The following is a 19,093-nucleotide window of genomic DNA, read 5'->3' on the forward strand; positions in this document are numbered from 1 at the left end:
ACATGCTTGGGAAATGTTTTATAATAACATCTGCCAGTGTGAAACTCCTGCAGCCCAACTGTTGGCAACTACTCTATTTTCAGTGTCTGTATTTTAAGTCCTGAATGACGCCCATTTCAGCCATCTGCATCCATCCATACAGTCTTTGAATTGTTTTACTGTTAAAAAATGTATTCAGTTGATTCTAGCCTACCTCTGTAGGGGGGTGCTATGTTTGCACCATTTCCTTGTCTTAGCTTTTTACTTGCCTTTAGTAATGCTTCAAACAGACTTCCATCTCTTCTTTCTAAAATTGCTTTTGCCAAATTACAAAACTGAAACTCATATGAGAAGTACCACAAGCTGAATCTAGACCAGGCCCATTCAACTGTCAGCCTATGGGCCACATCCAGCCCAGAAGCAACCTGTGAGTGGCCAAGCATACATAAACCCGACATATGACAAAATATGTAAACTACATGTAGTGTATGGGAGTAGCTAATGAGTGAGCCATCTTGCTTCTTTCTCATCTCTGTTGAGACTTGCAGACACGCCGCAAACATCAGAGCAGAGTTGGAGAGAATGACGGGACCCGTAAGGATTAAGAAACACTGCTGGCTCGGCCTTGATGTAACTTTTTCTTTTAAGCTTGCTTTTCATTGTTGGTCTTCTTCTGTTTACTTGTCTTTTCCATGTATGTTGTACGCAGTTTTGTCATTGCTGGTGGTTGTTTCTCTGCTATGTTTGTAAACATCCTCCTGAAGCCCTTTACTGAGGATATTGAGTTTGACTGAAGCTACATCCAGGCCAACATGTTTTCCTTTTAAGACACTTAACTACTGCTACATTTCCTCCTAGCCTCAACATACTCCAGTGTTATGGAACAACTAAAACAGAGTTTTAGGGGTTCCACTTTTGGCAAAGTGTCAAGGCTAAGCATTATAGCTAAATCTAACTATCCTTTGTGATTTCATCCTGCGTGTGTGGTTGCTCCTTTTCCGCTATGGCTACCCCATGAAAGGTGCTCCTGGAATTTCTCTGATATGTCACTGTATTTGCTTTGCAACAACTCCCAATCTGTTTTCCACCGCCTTGATCACCTTATACTCATGTTTGTTACTTTCAGTTACAGCTCTACCTCATCATCAGTCCAAGCAAAGAAATCTTTGTTCTTACTTTTCGCCATCTTTGTAGTATATTCAGTAACTAAGCATCAATGGCACACCCAGTGTGTATGAATTGTTGTGCGATATGCAGGCATGTTAGTATAGACGGAGATTATTTCAAAAATGGTGCTAAAACGTTTGTGTGTATGGAGACAGTTTTTGTTATGCAATGCACAGTGGTAGTGTGGTAGCAAAGGGACAGCAAATTAGGATGCATGTTCAGGGTGGAGGGAAGACAACATTAGCTGAACACCTGATTCTGCACAACAGATGATGTGTTTGGACTTGCTTACTTTTAGCGTCAATGAGCCTCTCTCGTGGGGCCGTGTCTGAAGAGGACAGCTGCTCTTTGACCTTGGCAATGTCCTTGGGGTGAAGGTAGTCAAACAGGCTCTGACCTATCAGGTCATTCTGAAATAGCAGAAGACATCATATATATGAGTAAGAGACAAAGAGAGAATGAGGGAATGAAGTGAGGAGGGAAAGAGGCAGAAGACATGAAACATTATTGACAAGTAAAACTAAGTAAAAACATCTACTTCCATAAACAACTTCTTTCTTCCTTCTGTAAAGTCAGTGCTGTGATTAATGCCACTTTAATTATTTGATGTGGGAGCTTTTCTGGCAAAGTGCAAGGCCATTCAAATCTTTACTTTAAAACTGAACTGCTGACACTGACAGAATTTCCGTCTGAAGTTAGGAAGTTGCTCTGATCTGCTGCTTGAATTTGATTATTCATGGTGATGAAATTCCACTGATCTGTGAAAATCCTTTTTATCTTCTGCTCTGTAAATACAAGGTCAACACCGTTGACTATGACTGACAAAGTACAGGAAAGTACTAACCCTAACCCATACTGTAAGTCCTTCATGGCTAAATGCTTTAACAAGAACTTAAAGGGACAGTTCACCCCAAAATCAATAAGAATATTTTTTTCCCTTACCTTAAGTTCCATTTATTCATCTAGATTGTTTTGGTGTGAGTTACAGAAATCGTGGCCTGTTTACTCAAGACAATCCAAAAACCTCATTGCGAGCAGTGTCATGTCGGTATAACTTTCTTCCATCGAACTACACCTGCCAATTGTATCACCACGCAATATTAAGCATGTATCTTCTGCTAGCTCACGTAGCACCACTGACAGCTCGGCTGAGCAGACACCACTAAGATTACAGCTTGTGCTGTCACAATGCATGAGCCTCTTGTCCGTGAGTAGATGCACACTTTATTCTGTGCAGTGCTGAGGTTGGCAGTTGTAATTTGGTAGACAGAAAATAGTTCCTACATGAAATTGTTTACTACAAGATCTGTGGATTATCTTGAGTACCCAGAACATGATTTCTAAAAAGACACTTGGCTGTTTAGTAGGGGTGTGCCATACCATATTGCTCATGACAATACCGGTATAATTTAAATTCAAATTCATATGTAAATTTTGTTTTTCATTTTTAATATGACATTAAAATTCATATCATTAAATATTTGGACTTACTGACATGTTGGCATACTGTTACCCACAGCAACAACAAGCATGTCTGAAAGTGAAATTATTGCTGATTCAGCAGTGGTTACAAAAAGAGGAGCAGCTTCAGTAGTGTGGAATAAACTATGGCATCCTGAATGTTTTATGAACAGTCCCAGACTTCTCGGACTCTTCTAGCGACTTACCGCTCAGAGGGAACTCATTCAGTGGCTCCTCTGGCAGCAGCACTGAGTCTCTCCCTCTCCTCTCTCACTGTGCGCACACGGGAGTCATCAAGTGATTTTGTCAAACTTTTGGTAATGTAAAGTTACATGGCACTCACGGCTCGACACAAAAACTGCATATATGTGAATGTGCTACAGTTATGGCGGCATAACAGCCTGTCACATGTCTGTCAAATGTTTTTTTGGCACTTTAAGCACCACAAGCTGGGTGCCATCTAGTTCCACTATATTGGAGAGAAGGCAGACATCTCTATGGCTTATATCTCCAACAACTGCAACTCACACCAAAACAATCTAGATTGATTAACAGCACTACAGGTAAGAGGGAAAATATATAGTTTTGATTTTGAGGTGAACTGTCCTTTTAAGATGGCAAAAATTTCAGATCAACAGCAGCTTTCTGAGTGAAGTGTAGTAAATGGAAATGAGTCCCTTTTTCTCCAGTGCACAAACCCTGTCCCCATACCTGGCTGTAGTTGAGAATTTTGTAGACTGATTCGGAAACAAAGAGGATCTTTCCACGGTCACAGCCGACCACAAACAGGAAACCATCCGCAGCCTGCATTATCAAACATACAAAACAATGAAATAAATACAAGGAATTCCACAAATATATCTGAAATGACTACAGCCCTGTCTACATGTATACAGATATTTTTGAAAACTGATATTTTCCTCTACATTTTGGCCTCCCATCCACACACAAACAGATTTTTAGGTCATTAAACTCCAGTTACAGTTTACCTGATACATAAAACGTAGCGTTTGGGAAACAATGACATAATCTCCTCAATTCCTTCATGCCCATTGTTGCTTTGTGGATGAGCATATGCTAGAAATAACGACAATAATGATGGATTAACACTTTGCTTATGCACTATGAGCACTAGCTGGTCTAATGACTACTTAAACTTAGTATTGCTGCACCACTTCATTGTGAAACAGAGACATATGCTGCATTCAAGTGTTTTTCTCCACCTCAGCGTCTGTGATTGAAACTCCGCCAGAAACGATGGTTTTGGATCAGGTACGGTTGAAACAGCAGATGGTGGGACAATTTCCAGAGTGGGATTGTTGTTGATGCGGAGTGAAGGAAAAGTTTAGTATGTCCAGAGCTTGTCACTTGTATGTTTGAGCTCCTTCCTTCATCCTTATATCAAATGAGAATCAACAATGAAGAGATCTCTGGGCGGTGTTTTCAAAAAGGTAACATTAGCCTACACACTTTACTACCTCTGTGACAAGGTGAGACAGCTGAAGGCAGCTAGCACCAGCAAGCATTAGGAGTCATTTTTGTGTTCTAGTGTGGACGGAGATATTTTGAGAAACGAAGTTCGTGTGGGCAGAATTGTTTTTTAAAATGAAGAGGAAGAATATTCATTTTCAGAAATATCTGATGAAATTAATAGTAATCCTACTGTAATTAAGTGTTGGATGCCTGATCATTTGTACAGCACTCACCCTTAATATTAAGTGCTTCAGTTCATCGTCTGAGAGGAAGGAAGGCTTGTAGTTGGCCTCTGTGTATGGGTTGGCTGCACCTGCACACAACAATAAACACATCACTCAGACATGGAGGTATTCAGACTGCAGCTGCACATGGAACAGCTCACACAGTTTGTAGGCCTCCTTTAGTAAAAGTTAGAAGGAGCTGTCTTCAAGACAGCTGCGAGCCCAGAATTCTAGCTAAAAACATGCCTTACTAAAAATGTCTTTTGCTGTTGTATACGTGTAGATGGATTGTAGATCAGTACCACGTGAATCATTGATCATTTACTCGATTCAGAACAAACCTGTTCTCTTTTTCTGTAAATCAGTAAAAATGTCACTGATAGAGTCAGAGTTCGTCACAGTACCAACCACATCTTACCTAAACCCTCACACACTGAGCCATCTGCCAATATTCAGCAGTTTAACAAGTTCATCCTAACCTCTGAGTGTCTTCATGTGCTGGACAGCCATGCGCAGAACCGTCAGCTTGTCTAATTTGCGGGACATGGCATTACAGGTGGGTACCAGTGACGCCAGCTCGTCAATGAAGCTGTTCATCTTGTCCCTGCGGCGCTTTTCGATCTGGCTGTGAGCCTCTCTGTGGAGGGAGAAACATCAGACATGAACAGACAGAAATCATTTTGGTTGCATTTCACTCGTTGTAGAAAAGACAGAATACTAAAACTGCTCACAGCAGGAATACAAGACAAGGCAAGTTATCCTTCAATGGGCTGCATTCTGGCACTGTGGATTATCCATCAGCTCACAATCCAATCTAACATGATATCAATCATGGAGCTCAATGCTAACAACACGCTGCTGTCTGAAAAATGAAAGATGAAAAGCCTCAGTGTTGAGTCGATCCTTCAGGACTGTCAGTACATATCCAAGGGTCTGTCCAACTTTTCTGTTCTGTCTTTACTTGCTGCTACTAAAGAAAGACTTCTTGCCACGCAAGAGAAAGAGAGCTTGTCATTAGCCACTGGGTATGCTCTTACAGTCCCTTAGTTCCACATAATGCTCGGATCTATACACTTCAATGTATAAAGTTTCTTATTATCAACCTACACAAAGCTCTCTCTGTTCCCAATCACACAGAGGGACATTTAATTCATGTAAGGGAGACTGGAAGGCAGGGGGAATGAAGGAGAACAGAAAGGAGTGTTTATACCTGGCATTCTTAATCCGGCCCTGTTGATCACTGTAAAGATATAAAGAAATATTAGACGCAAAGCAGAAAAAAGGGAACGTTTCAGAGAGCATAAACTTCATGGTTTCATTTCATGGGATAAGAGATATTTTAAAGAGCCAGCAAAGGAAAAAGAGGGAGGGGACGAGGCTCAGCTAACCTCACAGCTTACTCACTCTCAAACTAACCAACGTCATTTATTGATTTAAACAATGTCAAGCTTATGCTCTAAAGCAGTTATGTAAAAATGTAACAATAGGAATAACACTCCACCCACTATGACACACCCAAAACAAAGACTGAAAGATTTATTGATTTTCCCCATCTGAGCAGAGTAAAGGAAGAATGAAGTTTACAGCGCTGAGAATTATATATATATATATATACCCTATATATATATTATAGGGTTAGTTTGGCCAAATCATCAAAAAAAAAAAAAACAGTTACTTTTAGTGATATCTAGTCATGCAGGCAGTTTGCATTATTTGCCCAGGTTTTTAGCTATCCATCTCTGAGATTTCTGCTTCCAAACCAATGCAAAAGACGTGAAGTGAATGTCACTGTGCATCATGCGAGGACAGGTTAATGCAAATGTTCCAAGTCAGATTCAGAAAATCGTCTTGCATAAAATTTGCCTTCAAATTGTTAACTTAATGAATGCCACCTGTTTGTGAGTTAGTCTGTATTCCTGAAAATCAATCACTGTGTTGCTATGTAGGCTGCATGGTTCTCTCTGTTTGCAGCCAACCATCATTCACAAAAATGAAAGCCCTCACAGTGCAGAGCCTGAGGTCCTGCTGTTGGAAATCAGTTGACAAAACCACGTTTAGCAATGTCTCGCTAAAGCAAAGCAGCCCATAACTAAGATGGGCTGCGGTCTAGACGTCATTTCTCACAAAGGAACATGTTCCATTAGAGTTGACGTTAGCAATGCTGGGTGTGACAGAGGATGTTTCCCTGGACAACAGAATGCATAACGACTCTCAGGCAGCTGAAGGAGTGTATGATACTTTAGCTAGTTGGCCTTTCTCCAAAGGTAATGGTAATTTAACTTATATATTTCAATCAAAATTGATTTGACCTTTAACTCTTGAGTATTAATTAATAAAGCACACATTTACTCATAATGTTCCTACTATATGCAGCCTTTATTTCATTCTGTTCAAGCTTTTAAATGTTTTTTTTTTTTTTAATTTCCATTACAACAACATGTGGACTAAGCCAAGAGCATCTGATGCTCCATGTCCTATGTACCTCGCTGGTCTCAGATGGCAGTCCTAAATCACAAATAGGACATTTCCTTCTTTTTCCATATAGGACCCCTTTTCTATCATCGCGTAAGACCCCTGACTAAGTGACATATTTTATACCACAATAGTCATAATTAGAATTATAACATTATTACTTTAATTTATGTTGTTGTAAGCTACTGTCATCACCGTCTGCATCTCTCTCTGTCTCTCTTTCTGTCTCATTGTGTCATACGGATTACTGTTAATTTGTTATGCTGATCTGTTCTGTACGACATCTATTGCATGTCTGTCCGTCCTGGAAGAGGGATCCCTCCTCAATTGCTCTTCCTGAGGTTTCTACTATTTTTTGGGGAGTTTTTCCTTATCCGCTGTGAGGGTCCAAAGGACAGAGGGATGTCATATGCTGTAAAGCCCTGTGAGGCAAATTGTGATTTGTGATATTGGGCTTTATAAATAAAACTGATTGCTTGATTTTATGGATATTTCTTATTATAATCAATGCATAACAACAACAGTGAATTTTAAGATTATTTCCTGTCAATATTGCATCAGAGCCCAGTTTTCCTGATATTTTTAGGAACTTTAAAAAAAAAAAAAAGAATTCTGTCCAAATCATACCTTTTTAAGATTCTTCAAGTCATACATAGTTACTAGGTTTCTTTTCATGACAAATCTAGTATTTTCTTCTCTCTGATGCATTGATCTAATAGCTCTCTGGTTGTTCTAACTGCGTACTTTTCTAATGCAGGACGAGGCTGTTAAGGAAAGCGTGAAGGTTCTGTAAATACACCTTGTGGTCAGGTCGTCAATGTGCCCTTATATTGTTGAAATTCTTTTACCAAGTTTTAAAGTTAATGCCTTGAAATCTAATCTAAACTTGGAAATTACAATTTAATTCATTTCCTTCAGAGGAATCAATGAATGCTGAGATAAAGGCCTACTGTGTACTTTTTTTCCTAGTTTTCTTCCTGCAAATGCATCATATGTGTATAAAAATAACATGAGAATCTGAGTTGGCACCACTGTATTATAAAAGTAACTGTGCCAAAATCCTCAAGCCATGAAAAAAAAAATTGAACTTTCTCTGTAAATAAGCAAGCCATACCGATCATGACACTGAACCAAAAAAAAAAGTAAATTAGAACTCATTGTATACAGCAAACAAGTAGATATGTCAACACGATTTTTTCTGCTTTGGTGGCAGACAGACAACTTGAACGCTTCAAGTACAACAGGCCTGGACCACATTTATCATGGTTTCTAAGAGAATATCTAAATTTGGAAAAACCTGTTAAAGTGAAAGTGTGTAAAGTTCCCCGAAATTACTTGTACATGCCACTTATAAACAAATCTGTTTGTACAAGTGGTTCTTCCATGATGCCTGTTACAGTTTCATACAGAAAGAAGAAAGTAGGTCCAATAAAAACTGCTGACAGTGAGGTCTGTGGAAGGGAAAGAGCTGGTGCTGATGAAAAGTTTAAATGTCATTTTCCATTCTCCTTCATTATATTGGTATTGTCAGACATCTCAAGGGATGGATCTTGGACAAACAAACGCAAACTATCTACTTTGATAGATTAACACTAGAGGTAAGTGAAAAAGGATGTTTCAGATGATGATCAGGTAAAACCAACCCTTTAAGTTGCGTTAACCCAATTTAAAAGGGACACTGGAAAATGTCAGCGACACAGAGTAAAATAAAACTACAGCAAATACAACAGTACTGGGATTAAAGCCCCTGCTTCATCACTATGGTAACAATGGCCTCTTACCTTCCCAGTTTATCTTTGTCTGGGTCCATCTCACTAAGAAGGAGAGACAGGAGGTATTAGTTTCAACAGGAACATTCAAATAACCACAGCACTTGAGAAATGTTTCATAAGGGTTCACTGGGTTCAGCAGCTTTGGTTTTCTATTCAATATTTCATGGTGCAAAATCAATTGTGTGTCATTGATATTTCAAATCTTGATAAATTAAGCTTTGGTCTGCAACTATTAACATGGAGTTTGAACTTACTCAAATGAGAAGCCATCGATTCTGCAAAGAAAAACAAAATTATTAATCAATTTCTGTTATTCAGGTATTCGGAAATGTGAGTATTAACAATTCGTAAAAGGCAACTGAGTGACAATCTTTAAAGCCCAGTTCAGACCAAAGGTGAGACGAGTTGAAACAGGCAACTACTTGCAATGTGCTGTTCTGCAGTGTTCTGAAAACAACAAAGCAACTTCATTACAAGCCCACTGGCTGTTGAAACAGGTGACGTGCTTTACGTTCTAAAACAAGCCGCTGCCGATTTGACCAGCTGTGCTGCAGGTGATGCCATCAGCAGGCTTGAGTCAAGCTCAGATGGGCCAGTTCACACCAGTGCAACTTTTCTCTGCAACATTCTAAAACGGTTACATCTTGTCATAAATCACTGGTCTGAACTGGGCTTAACAGCTCACGTATCTTTCTGTCTTTACTCCTTCCTCCCTTCTAATGGTGCTCTTCATTATCCTAACTTATGCTTCCAGCATCCTCTCTCCTCCTTGATCAGGAAATCATTCCCTCTCCATCATTATGGAAGATTTTCCAATCCCCTAAATGCACCTCGAGGAGATGAGGAGCAAGGAGAGAGAAGGCTTCTGGAGGAGTTTATCCAACACCTCAGTCTTTTATCTAGTGGTGTGACATATAAATGTCACACCACCACATGAGGCACAGAACATCATAAGTAACTGATAAGACTGACACTATGAAACCAAGAAATTCTCATTAGGCAGCTCAGGCTCCTCTGTCCTTACATCTCTTCCTCGCATCTCTCTCTCACATCCTCACTGTGAGAAACTAAGAGGCAAGAAAGAGACTTGGGCAAGGGAGGTGAGGAGACATGTTAGCGTACTGCAAAGTGCCCCTGGGGTTCTACTTTCCTCCTGTCTTTCTCTCCTCCCTGCCTTTTTTCCTCTATGCCATTTGTTGCCATGTATAATCTTTTTCCTCACTCTCCTTTCCTTGTTTCATCCTCATTCACTTATTTCCTCCCCTCCTTCCTTATCTCCATTTTTGTCTGTCCCTCTTTGTCTCCTCCCTGCTGTCCTTACTGGTAATCAGTAGTGCTGCCCTTCCTCTTGCGGGTGTAGTCCATGCCAGGTGTGCTGATGGAGCTGGAGATGAGGTCAGTGGAGCTGGGGGACATGAAGTCAGTCATTGTTGACGAGATGTCCATCCTTTGGTCTGCCATCAGGTCATCTGCGGAGCAAAGACAAAAACTTCTATGATTCAGCCTAACCCTTCCTAACTATCTTTTCTCAATGTAGCAGGTCCACTAAGAAATGGTGGTCTGTAAAACTCAGTTGTTTAATTACTTTTAAGAGTGGAAATAAAATACAGGTCTGTGTGATATTGTTAGTAAACATGCTCTCTCTACTTTGGTTTTAACTGTCTCACAACGTAAGGACTGCAGGCTCGTACATCAACAGATGAGGCTAACTCATAAACGCAGTGCAGTACAGACTGTTTCCATGGACATTAATTAAAGCACAAGTCAACAGAAGCAAATGTAAATTACACAGACAGGACAGTCACTCTAGTAATAAGTGCATGTTCAAATATGTAAATAAACCGCCGACTAATAACCAAGGCATGTGAAGGATTAGTCACATTATCTTTATGGACTACAGAACTTGCTAACAGAAATCCCTATAAAAGTGAAAAGGTCGAGATCAAAGTGGATTCCGGGTAAATATCTACAGTCTGGCAGGTTTCAGTGACGCATATTCCCAAGGAGGGGTCAAGACATGTGCTGCTGTAACAGGGAGTGTCCCTGTTTAAAGGCACAAGATTATGAAGTCACACTCACCACAGATGTTCATCACAGCCTCTGTGTTAAAATCATCTCCTTCCATCCACTCTTGAGCCCTCAACTGTGAACACAAAACATCACGTTTGCAATTACGCTTCAGTCCCAGCATCAGAGGAGTCATTCTGAAACTGTGCAAAAACTCTGAAAAATCATTACACAGACACACAGAATGAGTTGCCTGGACACAGGCGGAAAACATTGTGGCATCTAGGTCAAATGTAGAGGCAGAATGAACAGGAAGCCACTATTGTCTTAGTAACTGCACATATAGAAACAGTGTGTCACAGTTACTTTCTATGGAGATTTAGGTCATACCATATCAGTTACAAGGAGACACAAATCTAAGTAATAGTGACGTGTCAGGTGTGTTCCAATTCTCTCATTTCAACCCAGAAAAAGTATCTGAATTAACTTGAGGTATTTTCTCAGCTGAATCAGACCAAGTTTTATGCAGATTAACTACTTTAAGATATACTATACAGGATTTTCCTGAAAGTCAAGTTTTTCTTCGTTTATATCCATGTCTGTGAAAACATGAATGCTTTATACACGTTTCGCCTGGCAGGAAAGAGGATCTATGCAATCAGCACAGTTTCAGGATTCGTGTCACCAATTCAGTATCTGAAAAAATGTCTCCCCTTCCCTTCTTGAGTTATGACACCAAAAAAAATGCAAATATAGCAAGACGACAAGTGGGCAAAGCTTGCTCCAAAACAAGAGTGAATCTTGATTTGGCTTTCACTTTCGCTTACAATACTGTTTACAAACAGGAGCTGGCAATTCCTGCACAGTATACCTTTCACAGATAATGACAGCTACTCAAGACATTAGCCCCTTTCACACTGCCTCTTCAAGGTGGAAATATCACGCTGTAATGCTGCTTCTCTGTTCTGTATGAAAGGTCAAATTGCGGGCCTCGGAGGTAGTAACAGCGCTGAAACGACAGCTGTATAAAATGGACAGCCGGCAGAACAGATTCATGGCCGGCACAAATGTGACGTTTTGAAGACATTGTATGCGTACCACTGCCACAGATTTAAAAAGCAGCAAGTATTAGGGCTCTAAAGAGTACACTAAAATATGTTTCTATAAATATTTGAGGTGAGTTACAGTTGCTACTAGAGGCAGTAGGAGAACAGGAAGAAAATCATTTTCCAGACTATCTGCCTAATACACTTTTTTCAGAATATAGTGATAGTTTCAAACAATATGACTGTTTTCTTTTTTGTTTGTTTGTTTGTTTTCATAAAACTTACCAACTGTATCTTTAACTTGTACATGCAAACATAACTAAAGGGGTGTGATTGGTGTATTAAAACAATGTATAACAAGTTAATTTAGCAAAATCAATCACTACCCACCACGAATTTGCTTAAATTGCCTATATATTTCTATTAACCCTGTGGCTACTGCAGCAGATATTGATCTAATGGTGTAATCTCAACAGATGGTTGATTTGACAAATGTTCAAATGTCAGCATAGAGCTCCCAACTTGCAAGTGTTAGCAGATAGTAGCCAGCAGTAAAGATTTACAACAATGAATTTCATGGCTTGTCATACTCGGATATATGGATGTATAATGGAGATGGAAATGTACTTACAAAGTCCCTAGTGGGCACTGGGCATTACTTTGAAAACTAACTAACTCTGCAGTTCAATCTAGCAGTCACCATGTTATTTCCTTCTCAATCCTCTGTCCCTTGTGAGCAAAAAACTGATGTGCATTTTCACACACACTGGCAGTTTAGTGATGTTTTTTTTGTTACTCCAGGAGGTAAATGGCCATTATTAGCTTTCAGGAAAGGCTAGCTGTCATTATATGACCCAATAACTTAGTAAAGTGGGCGCAGACTGCAGGATAATCAAGTACCATAAATCTCTGTATTTTCTGTTCATGCATTCAACTCTGGCAGTTCTATTATGAGTCAGACTGATGCATAAGATCAGTAGGCAGCCTTCCTTAGTTCAAATACACCCCACTGAAATATGTGTGGGAACTGCCTGCACACAGAGCAGAGAGCTGTTTCACTTACCTGGATAGGAAACTGTAACAGGCCTCCTGGACAGGCCGGGTATCGTCTGGATCAGTCTGGTCTGCTCCGTTCTGATCTGGTCTCAGTCTGGTTTGATTCAGTCTGACCTAGTTTCATCCGGTTTGATGTGGTCAGTCTGCCCCAATATGTTCTGATTCTTAAGCAGCTGGTGCAAACTGTCTACACCTAGAGAGAGATGATGAGAAAAGTCAGGCAAATGCAAATCTGATTTTCCACAAATCTAAAAATGTCAAATCAAAAATAAATTCATAAATAAATTCTAAACAAGACCACATATGTACAAAACATCACAAAACTTGATTAAAATTAAAATGTAGACCACGAAAAACAAGAGAAGTCCTCATGTTCACGGCTGCAAACCTGAAAAATGGCAGAACTGAATCTGGGCTAATTGATGATTATTAATGCACAGATAAAAGCTAAAAGATTTTCTTTATTCTCCATTGTATGCAAACCTTAATTTGAATGGTAGCTGCTCTTCGTTATAAACACCTCAGAGGGTACTGACAATTTCCTCATTAGGACGAACTCACCCTGCCATTTATAAATGCTAGAATGTATAGTTTTAAATGACCTCATAATCTTAACTCCAACAGCACCTCAGTTACTGCAGTCACTGCTGACAGCTCAGGTAGTTCTGACAACAGTAACAGTAAGGGCCATAATATGGCCTTGCTATGGCTGCCAAGCTTTCCATTTTCACAAAGCACATACACAGGCTCAAAATTCATTACAATTTCTGATTCTCATTTATAGCCAATGATCACTGATTTTGTCAGTGACAATGACAACTGACAGAACTGATCAGCTCTAACGAGCTAATTAAGCTAATGTTAGCTCCATGAGTTGGTTGAAAATGCTGTCTCCAGCTTAGTTTGTTGTTTCCAACTGATTAGTATAAAACAGGGATGCACCAATTCTGAAATTCTGGGCCAATATCTATACTAATATTTAAAATCACAATTTGACTGATAGCCAATATTGATGTTTTTATATTGCTGTTTTTTAAAATGTTGTTGTTATTGTTATTTATTCACCCTTTTGTACCAAGGAAACAAAGAAATCTACTAGTGCTGCACAATTTGGTAAAAATGTGCGATTGTGATTATGGTGGACAATATCACGATTTGCGATTGCGATTGCGATTACAATATAATTACAATAAAATATAATAAATAAATGGTATCATGAGTCTTTTTGCTTGGTTCATTGTTTCCCCTACATTATATTAGGGGGGCTCTGACCTGACATAGTTATTGTTATGGACAGACAGTGAGTCAATGACCATCAACAGACTGAGCACAGTCAAACACGCTGCTCACACAGCAGCGCAGCGCCAACTGTACACACAGCGGAGCGAGCATATGTTGCGTTCAGGCGTTGTCACGTAAATGACAAATTCCAGCACGCCATAGCACAACACAGCAGCATGTCATGTGGGCCGAACCCGAGCAAAACTGCTCAATTTTTCATTTGTTATGGAGTCCATGATCTCCCTGTGACACTTACAAATGTTTGCTTAACTGTGCTTGGATGTTGTTTTATGAGGCTCTGGCGGCTTTCAGTTGTCTCTCTGTCTTTAACGTTACATGACTCGGCTTTTTCTCACATGCACTCTTCCTACTTGTCCCTGTGCTGTGCTGTCTCAAGTGCTGATATAGATTGGTTGTGTTGCCGCGGGACGTGGCGACTTTAACTTTTACACTTAAACAGCACGTCTTTCTGTTCAATGTCGCCGTACCTGAATCCAAAGTATCGCCATGTAACAGACGTTTTTTCCGCCACCAACTCAGCCTGTTCATGGTCGTGCTCATGCTCTTCTTCAGCGTCTGTGTTGGTCACTGCTGCACGCTGGCTGTACGCACCAGGATAGCTTGTGGGCATGATGTCAACAAACTCCACACACTACAGGAGAGGTAGTCACGTTCACAGGCACACACGTTAACATTTATTTAGCCTACATTAAATCGCAAATCACAGCCTTTTATGCGGTTATGTAATCGCACACCCTGACATTGCGACTGCGATTAGATTAATTGTGCAGCACTAAAATCTACACTATGAAACTAACTGAACTGTTAAGTAATTCAGTAGTATCTATTTTATGTAAAAACATCAATAAATTTCTCCTTCAAACAGCTGTATTTATTCAAGTTTCTCACCAAAAACTACATTAACAAGATTACGTGAAAATATCATGAGAAAAATACATTTTGCCTTCACCAGCTACTAATTTTTACTGACTAGGACTTAAAAACATCATAATGCAACTCAAGTCAACCTCTGTTAGTTTCGGCCACCAGCTGCTAACAGCTAATGTTAACTAGCTCTCCTCCTGCTGATTTTAACTCGTATTCGTTGTTCATGAAGTACATTATCAGAGAAAAAATAGGGTGTGTCCTCTGATATGTCAATAGTGAGTAAGCTGCATCCTTTTATTGCGAAGACATCCTGGGGAAGACCTCTGTTCGTCGCAAACACGTTGTCTATTGTCCCCGTTACGCATGCTGCTACTATCCATCTTGTCACACAACAGTGAGATCACAGAGCCCATTTACCAGACTGTCATTGTATTCTACTTATACCTGCTCATTAATTTAAGTTTGTGCTCGTTAATATTGAGCACTGCTTTTTAGCCTGCTCAAAATTGATGTGACAAAACACAAAAATATCGGCCACTGCCACTGGTAAATCATCTTATTTGCAGAGGTCAGTGGAAGTCAACACGATGCAAATCAACCGGTACCAATATTCAGCTCATACATCGGTGCATTCCTAGTTTTAAATCTTCAGTCTACAGTTAATGATGTCATAACCCTGTTTGGCTGCTAAGCTTAACTACTTGCTAACTACTTAACTACTAGTTGCCACGATTTTCGAATAGTGTTTTTGCTTGTGTTGCCCATCCCTAATAGTTAGCCAGATATGCTGTTGTGTTGTATGTTTGCAGCTTAGAGCAGGTAAACATATTGTTTAATCCAATGTTTTTTGTCTTTAAAAGGCTAAGAGAAGACACACTTGAATGCTGAATATCGCTCCTACCACAGCCCCACATATACTACCTTACCATGGTGAGAAATTAGAGTTTGACAGCAGCTTTGTCTAATTATGGTTGCAAAACTATGATTGAACTATGATTGGGGTTTGGGAAACAATCAATCAGTTAGACAAATGGTCAATTTTGTGGCACTTACACTTCACTATTGTGTCAATTCTGGTGTGAATTTTGGGTTAGTCAACTAGGAGTCATACTTGCCTTGATTCTAATTTTACATGAAAACATGACAGGTTGTTTGGGGGTATTATTGGGGGTCTGCAGATGACATCTAAAAGTAGTAGGAGTAGTACACAATAAGCAACCATAGTTATCAGGTGCATGCACCAATTTGCTAGTTGGACAAACCAGAGGCAACCTAATCGATTAAAAACAATCTGAAATACAAGTACATAATCTCACATTCTTAAAATTGTCCGACTTAACATTGTTTATTAAGAAAATAAAAGCCAGTCTGTAACTGTGGCTGAATCCTGTCAGAAAGCTTGGAAAAAAACGCTTTGGTGGGTCATCTAAATGTTTAAAGTCCAGTACACACAAATGCAAACCTCAAGAAGCCCTGTTGAAGTGGCAGGCAGCGGAGTTCTAGGTCAGGACAGGCTTGGTGAGCCAAGCTGGGACAAAGCTCTGGGCTAGAGGGGGAAAACCACTATGTCATGATTGAACACTGAAAGGAACTGGTGCTGGAGTGGAAACTGGGTCAGCCAGTCTCTATGGTCTCAAAACCAGCCAGCCTCAATTTCCATCCACCACCTACTTCTACTTCATCAGTGAGTCAGCAAGCCATTCAGCTTTGTTTCCCTGTTCTACACTTTACACCCACTCAGACAGTCAGGAAGCAGCCAGCAAGCCTGTTCATGAACCGAAGAAACATCCGGGCAGCGAACCAGCTGCCCAGTCACCAAAATCACAAATACTTCCACTCTGACCAGTCTTGGAAATAGTTTTGGAAAGGTGAGACAAGACTTTAGTGATATTAGTTCGAATAGCAGAACATATCAACATTTTGGGAATGAGGGAATAATGTTGTGAAATCTAGAGAAGTTCCAATACTATACCAATACCATACTACTAACCCATTTCTGTGTCAAAGTAAGCCAAATAAAATGAATAAAAATGGATTAACAACTTTTATATCTTACTACACAGATGTGTCTTGGGATGGTCACTTTAAAAGGTCACTTTACATTGTGAAGTTTTGAGGGAGTGTGTCATTGGCATGCTGACTGCAGGAATGTCCATATGAGCTGTTGCCTGTGAACTGAATGTTCATTTCACTACCATAAAACATCTCCTATGTCTTTTTTTGGCAGTACACCCAATCACAGACCATGTGTAGCCACACCAGCTCAGGACCTCCACATCCAGTGTCTTAACCTATATATCGTCTGAGAACAGCCACAAACAGCTGATGCAACAACTGGTTTGCGCAACCAAAGAAATTCTGTAAAAACTGTCTCAGTTTTCCTCTCCAGATTCTTGACCTGACAGCAGTTTGTTGTTGTAACCAGCTTCAGTGGGCAGCTGCTCACCGTCAGTGGCGTCTGCCACTTTGGATTAGTCTTGTCTTCACAGATGAATCCCGGTTTACACTGTACTGGGAAGATAGCAGACGGCTTGTATGGTGTCATGTGGGTGAGCGGTTTTGTAATGCCAATAGCCATCCACAATTTTGCTACCATTTATCGTGAAACCCTATATCACATTCGGAGAAGCCAATGCATCCTAGTTACAATCTAATTCATGTTTTAGTGTTATGCCGTTTATGGACACAGCCAGAGATTGACACAGAAAGCAGCCAAAGGAGATTATCTCAGAGAGCAAGATAAAGAGAACAAACTACGACATGTGTTTGCATCACACTGCATGAACTCTTGTCCATCAGTGTTCCTCCTAACAAGGTCACTGTAAAATGCATTTGAAATGTAAAATGATACTTGTGTACCGGGTGGGCAGGGTTGGGAATCACAAGGCAACGCACAATACAACACAATCAGCAGATTTTGCCCATAGCACCAGTATCACAGTACAAGCAATTTTGCAATATGCAAGGTCATCTGTAAAACATCCTGATATCCGAGTAACTTTAAAGGTGCTTTCAGACAGCAAGCAGTTACTGCAGATGCTTTCATGGTGTCCAATAGAAACATAGCGGCAGCCATGCAGCAAGGAGAGAGAGGCCAACTGCAGCTCTTGTGAATGCGCACAGCTCTTTGCTGTTGCATTCAAAGTTTATGAAGGTTTGCTCTGTAACCAGGCAACCACAGAAACTACAGCAAAGTAAGCAACACGGGCTGATTTTACTGGCATCTTCTTCAACAGAGAACAGACAGATCAGTTAAGAGAAACAGTATTAGAGCAACATCAGCTACAAAGTTTGATTATCTGGTCTGAGACAATAAACTTTAATGATACTAAGCTAAACTTGCTACATCATGTCATTTTGCTGATAATTTTCTCTACTCTAAACCCCAATCTGCTCCGTTTAGCTGTATGATGAGATTATAGTCTGTGATTAGTGGATAGGCCCCACACACACACACACACACACACACACACACTTTTGTTTCTGCTGCTGGTTGAAATCTGAAGGCTGCTCGCATAGCGTGCTGAATGATTTAAGCCTATTTTGCTCGCTCAAAACTATTTTTAGTCACAAATGCGAGTGCGGTGACGGGCGGATCGCCACACTGCCAACATTTTATTCCACCCGTCACGGCACACTGTTTGATTGCGTTATCAAAACACGCCGCTATTATTCAGCCTTGCTTTTAACTTATTCCATCAAATACCGAATGTGTGTTTTTTTGCAATATTCAGCCGAATATATTCAGTTACCGAATATTCGGTGCATCCCTAAAATGTTTTCAAAGACATTTATGTTTGCTTGTATTAATACATATCATATACAAGTATGTTTCCTTGTATTAGTTTGCCCTCTTGTGGACATAATGTGAAAAAAAAAAATTCAAATGGTTCGAACCTATGAGTTATTTTTAGAGGGAATATTCCAACAATTTTTGAGCAATTTTGACAACCCTAACACACACACACACACACACACACACACTAGAGCACAGCGCTCGGGCCGCATTTTCCTGACCAAATCCAACCCGAGTCCGAGACAATTAGAACTAATTTTTAAGTCCGAACCGATCTCAAGCCCGACGCAGTTTGTTACCTGACATAGTTATTATTATGGACAGTGTGCAAATGACCATCAAAAGGCTGCTGTGGGGCGTTGGTGGCTTAGTGGATAGAGCAGGCACCCCATATACAAGGTTGTTGCCGCAGTGGCCCGGGTTCGACTCCAGCCTGTGGCCCTTTGCTGCATGTCATTCCCTCTCTCTCTC

At 40.2% G+C, this 19,093-nt stretch overlaps 1 protein-coding gene across 2 annotated transcripts in view; it reads right to left on the reverse strand.

Moving 5' to 3' along the window:
* The window catches only part of arntl1a (aryl hydrocarbon receptor nuclear translocator-like 1a), a 50,338-nt gene that overhangs the window by 21,606 nt on the left and 9,639 nt on the right, over nucleotides 1-19,093 (reverse strand). For both annotated transcript variants that reach the window (XM_049574434.1, XM_049574435.1), the window contains exons 2-11: nucleotides 12,665-12,850; nucleotides 10,628-10,691; nucleotides 9,870-10,017; nucleotides 8,803-8,823; nucleotides 8,558-8,590; nucleotides 5,515-5,544; nucleotides 4,784-4,941; nucleotides 4,314-4,393; nucleotides 3,319-3,411; nucleotides 1,439-1,556 (exon numbers count right to left, since the gene is read on the reverse strand). In XM_049574434.1, coding sequence (XP_049430391.1) covers nucleotides 1,439-1,556; nucleotides 3,319-3,411; nucleotides 4,314-4,393; nucleotides 4,784-4,941; nucleotides 5,515-5,544; nucleotides 8,558-8,590; nucleotides 8,803-8,823; nucleotides 9,870-10,017; nucleotides 10,628-10,673 — 727 coding nt within the window. In that variant the 5' untranslated portion in view covers nucleotides 10,674-10,691; nucleotides 12,665-12,850. The remainder of the gene's footprint in view (nucleotides 1-1,438; nucleotides 1,557-3,318; nucleotides 3,412-4,313; nucleotides 4,394-4,783; nucleotides 4,942-5,514; nucleotides 5,545-8,557; nucleotides 8,591-8,802; nucleotides 8,824-9,869; nucleotides 10,018-10,627; nucleotides 10,692-12,664; nucleotides 12,851-19,093) is intronic.

Source organism: Epinephelus fuscoguttatus, linkage group LG4 (assembly GCF_011397635.1).
Source record: "Epinephelus fuscoguttatus linkage group LG4, E.fuscoguttatus.final_Chr_v1".
In the NCBI taxonomy this organism is placed as follows: domain Eukaryota; kingdom Metazoa; phylum Chordata; class Actinopteri; order Perciformes; family Serranidae; genus Epinephelus; species Epinephelus fuscoguttatus.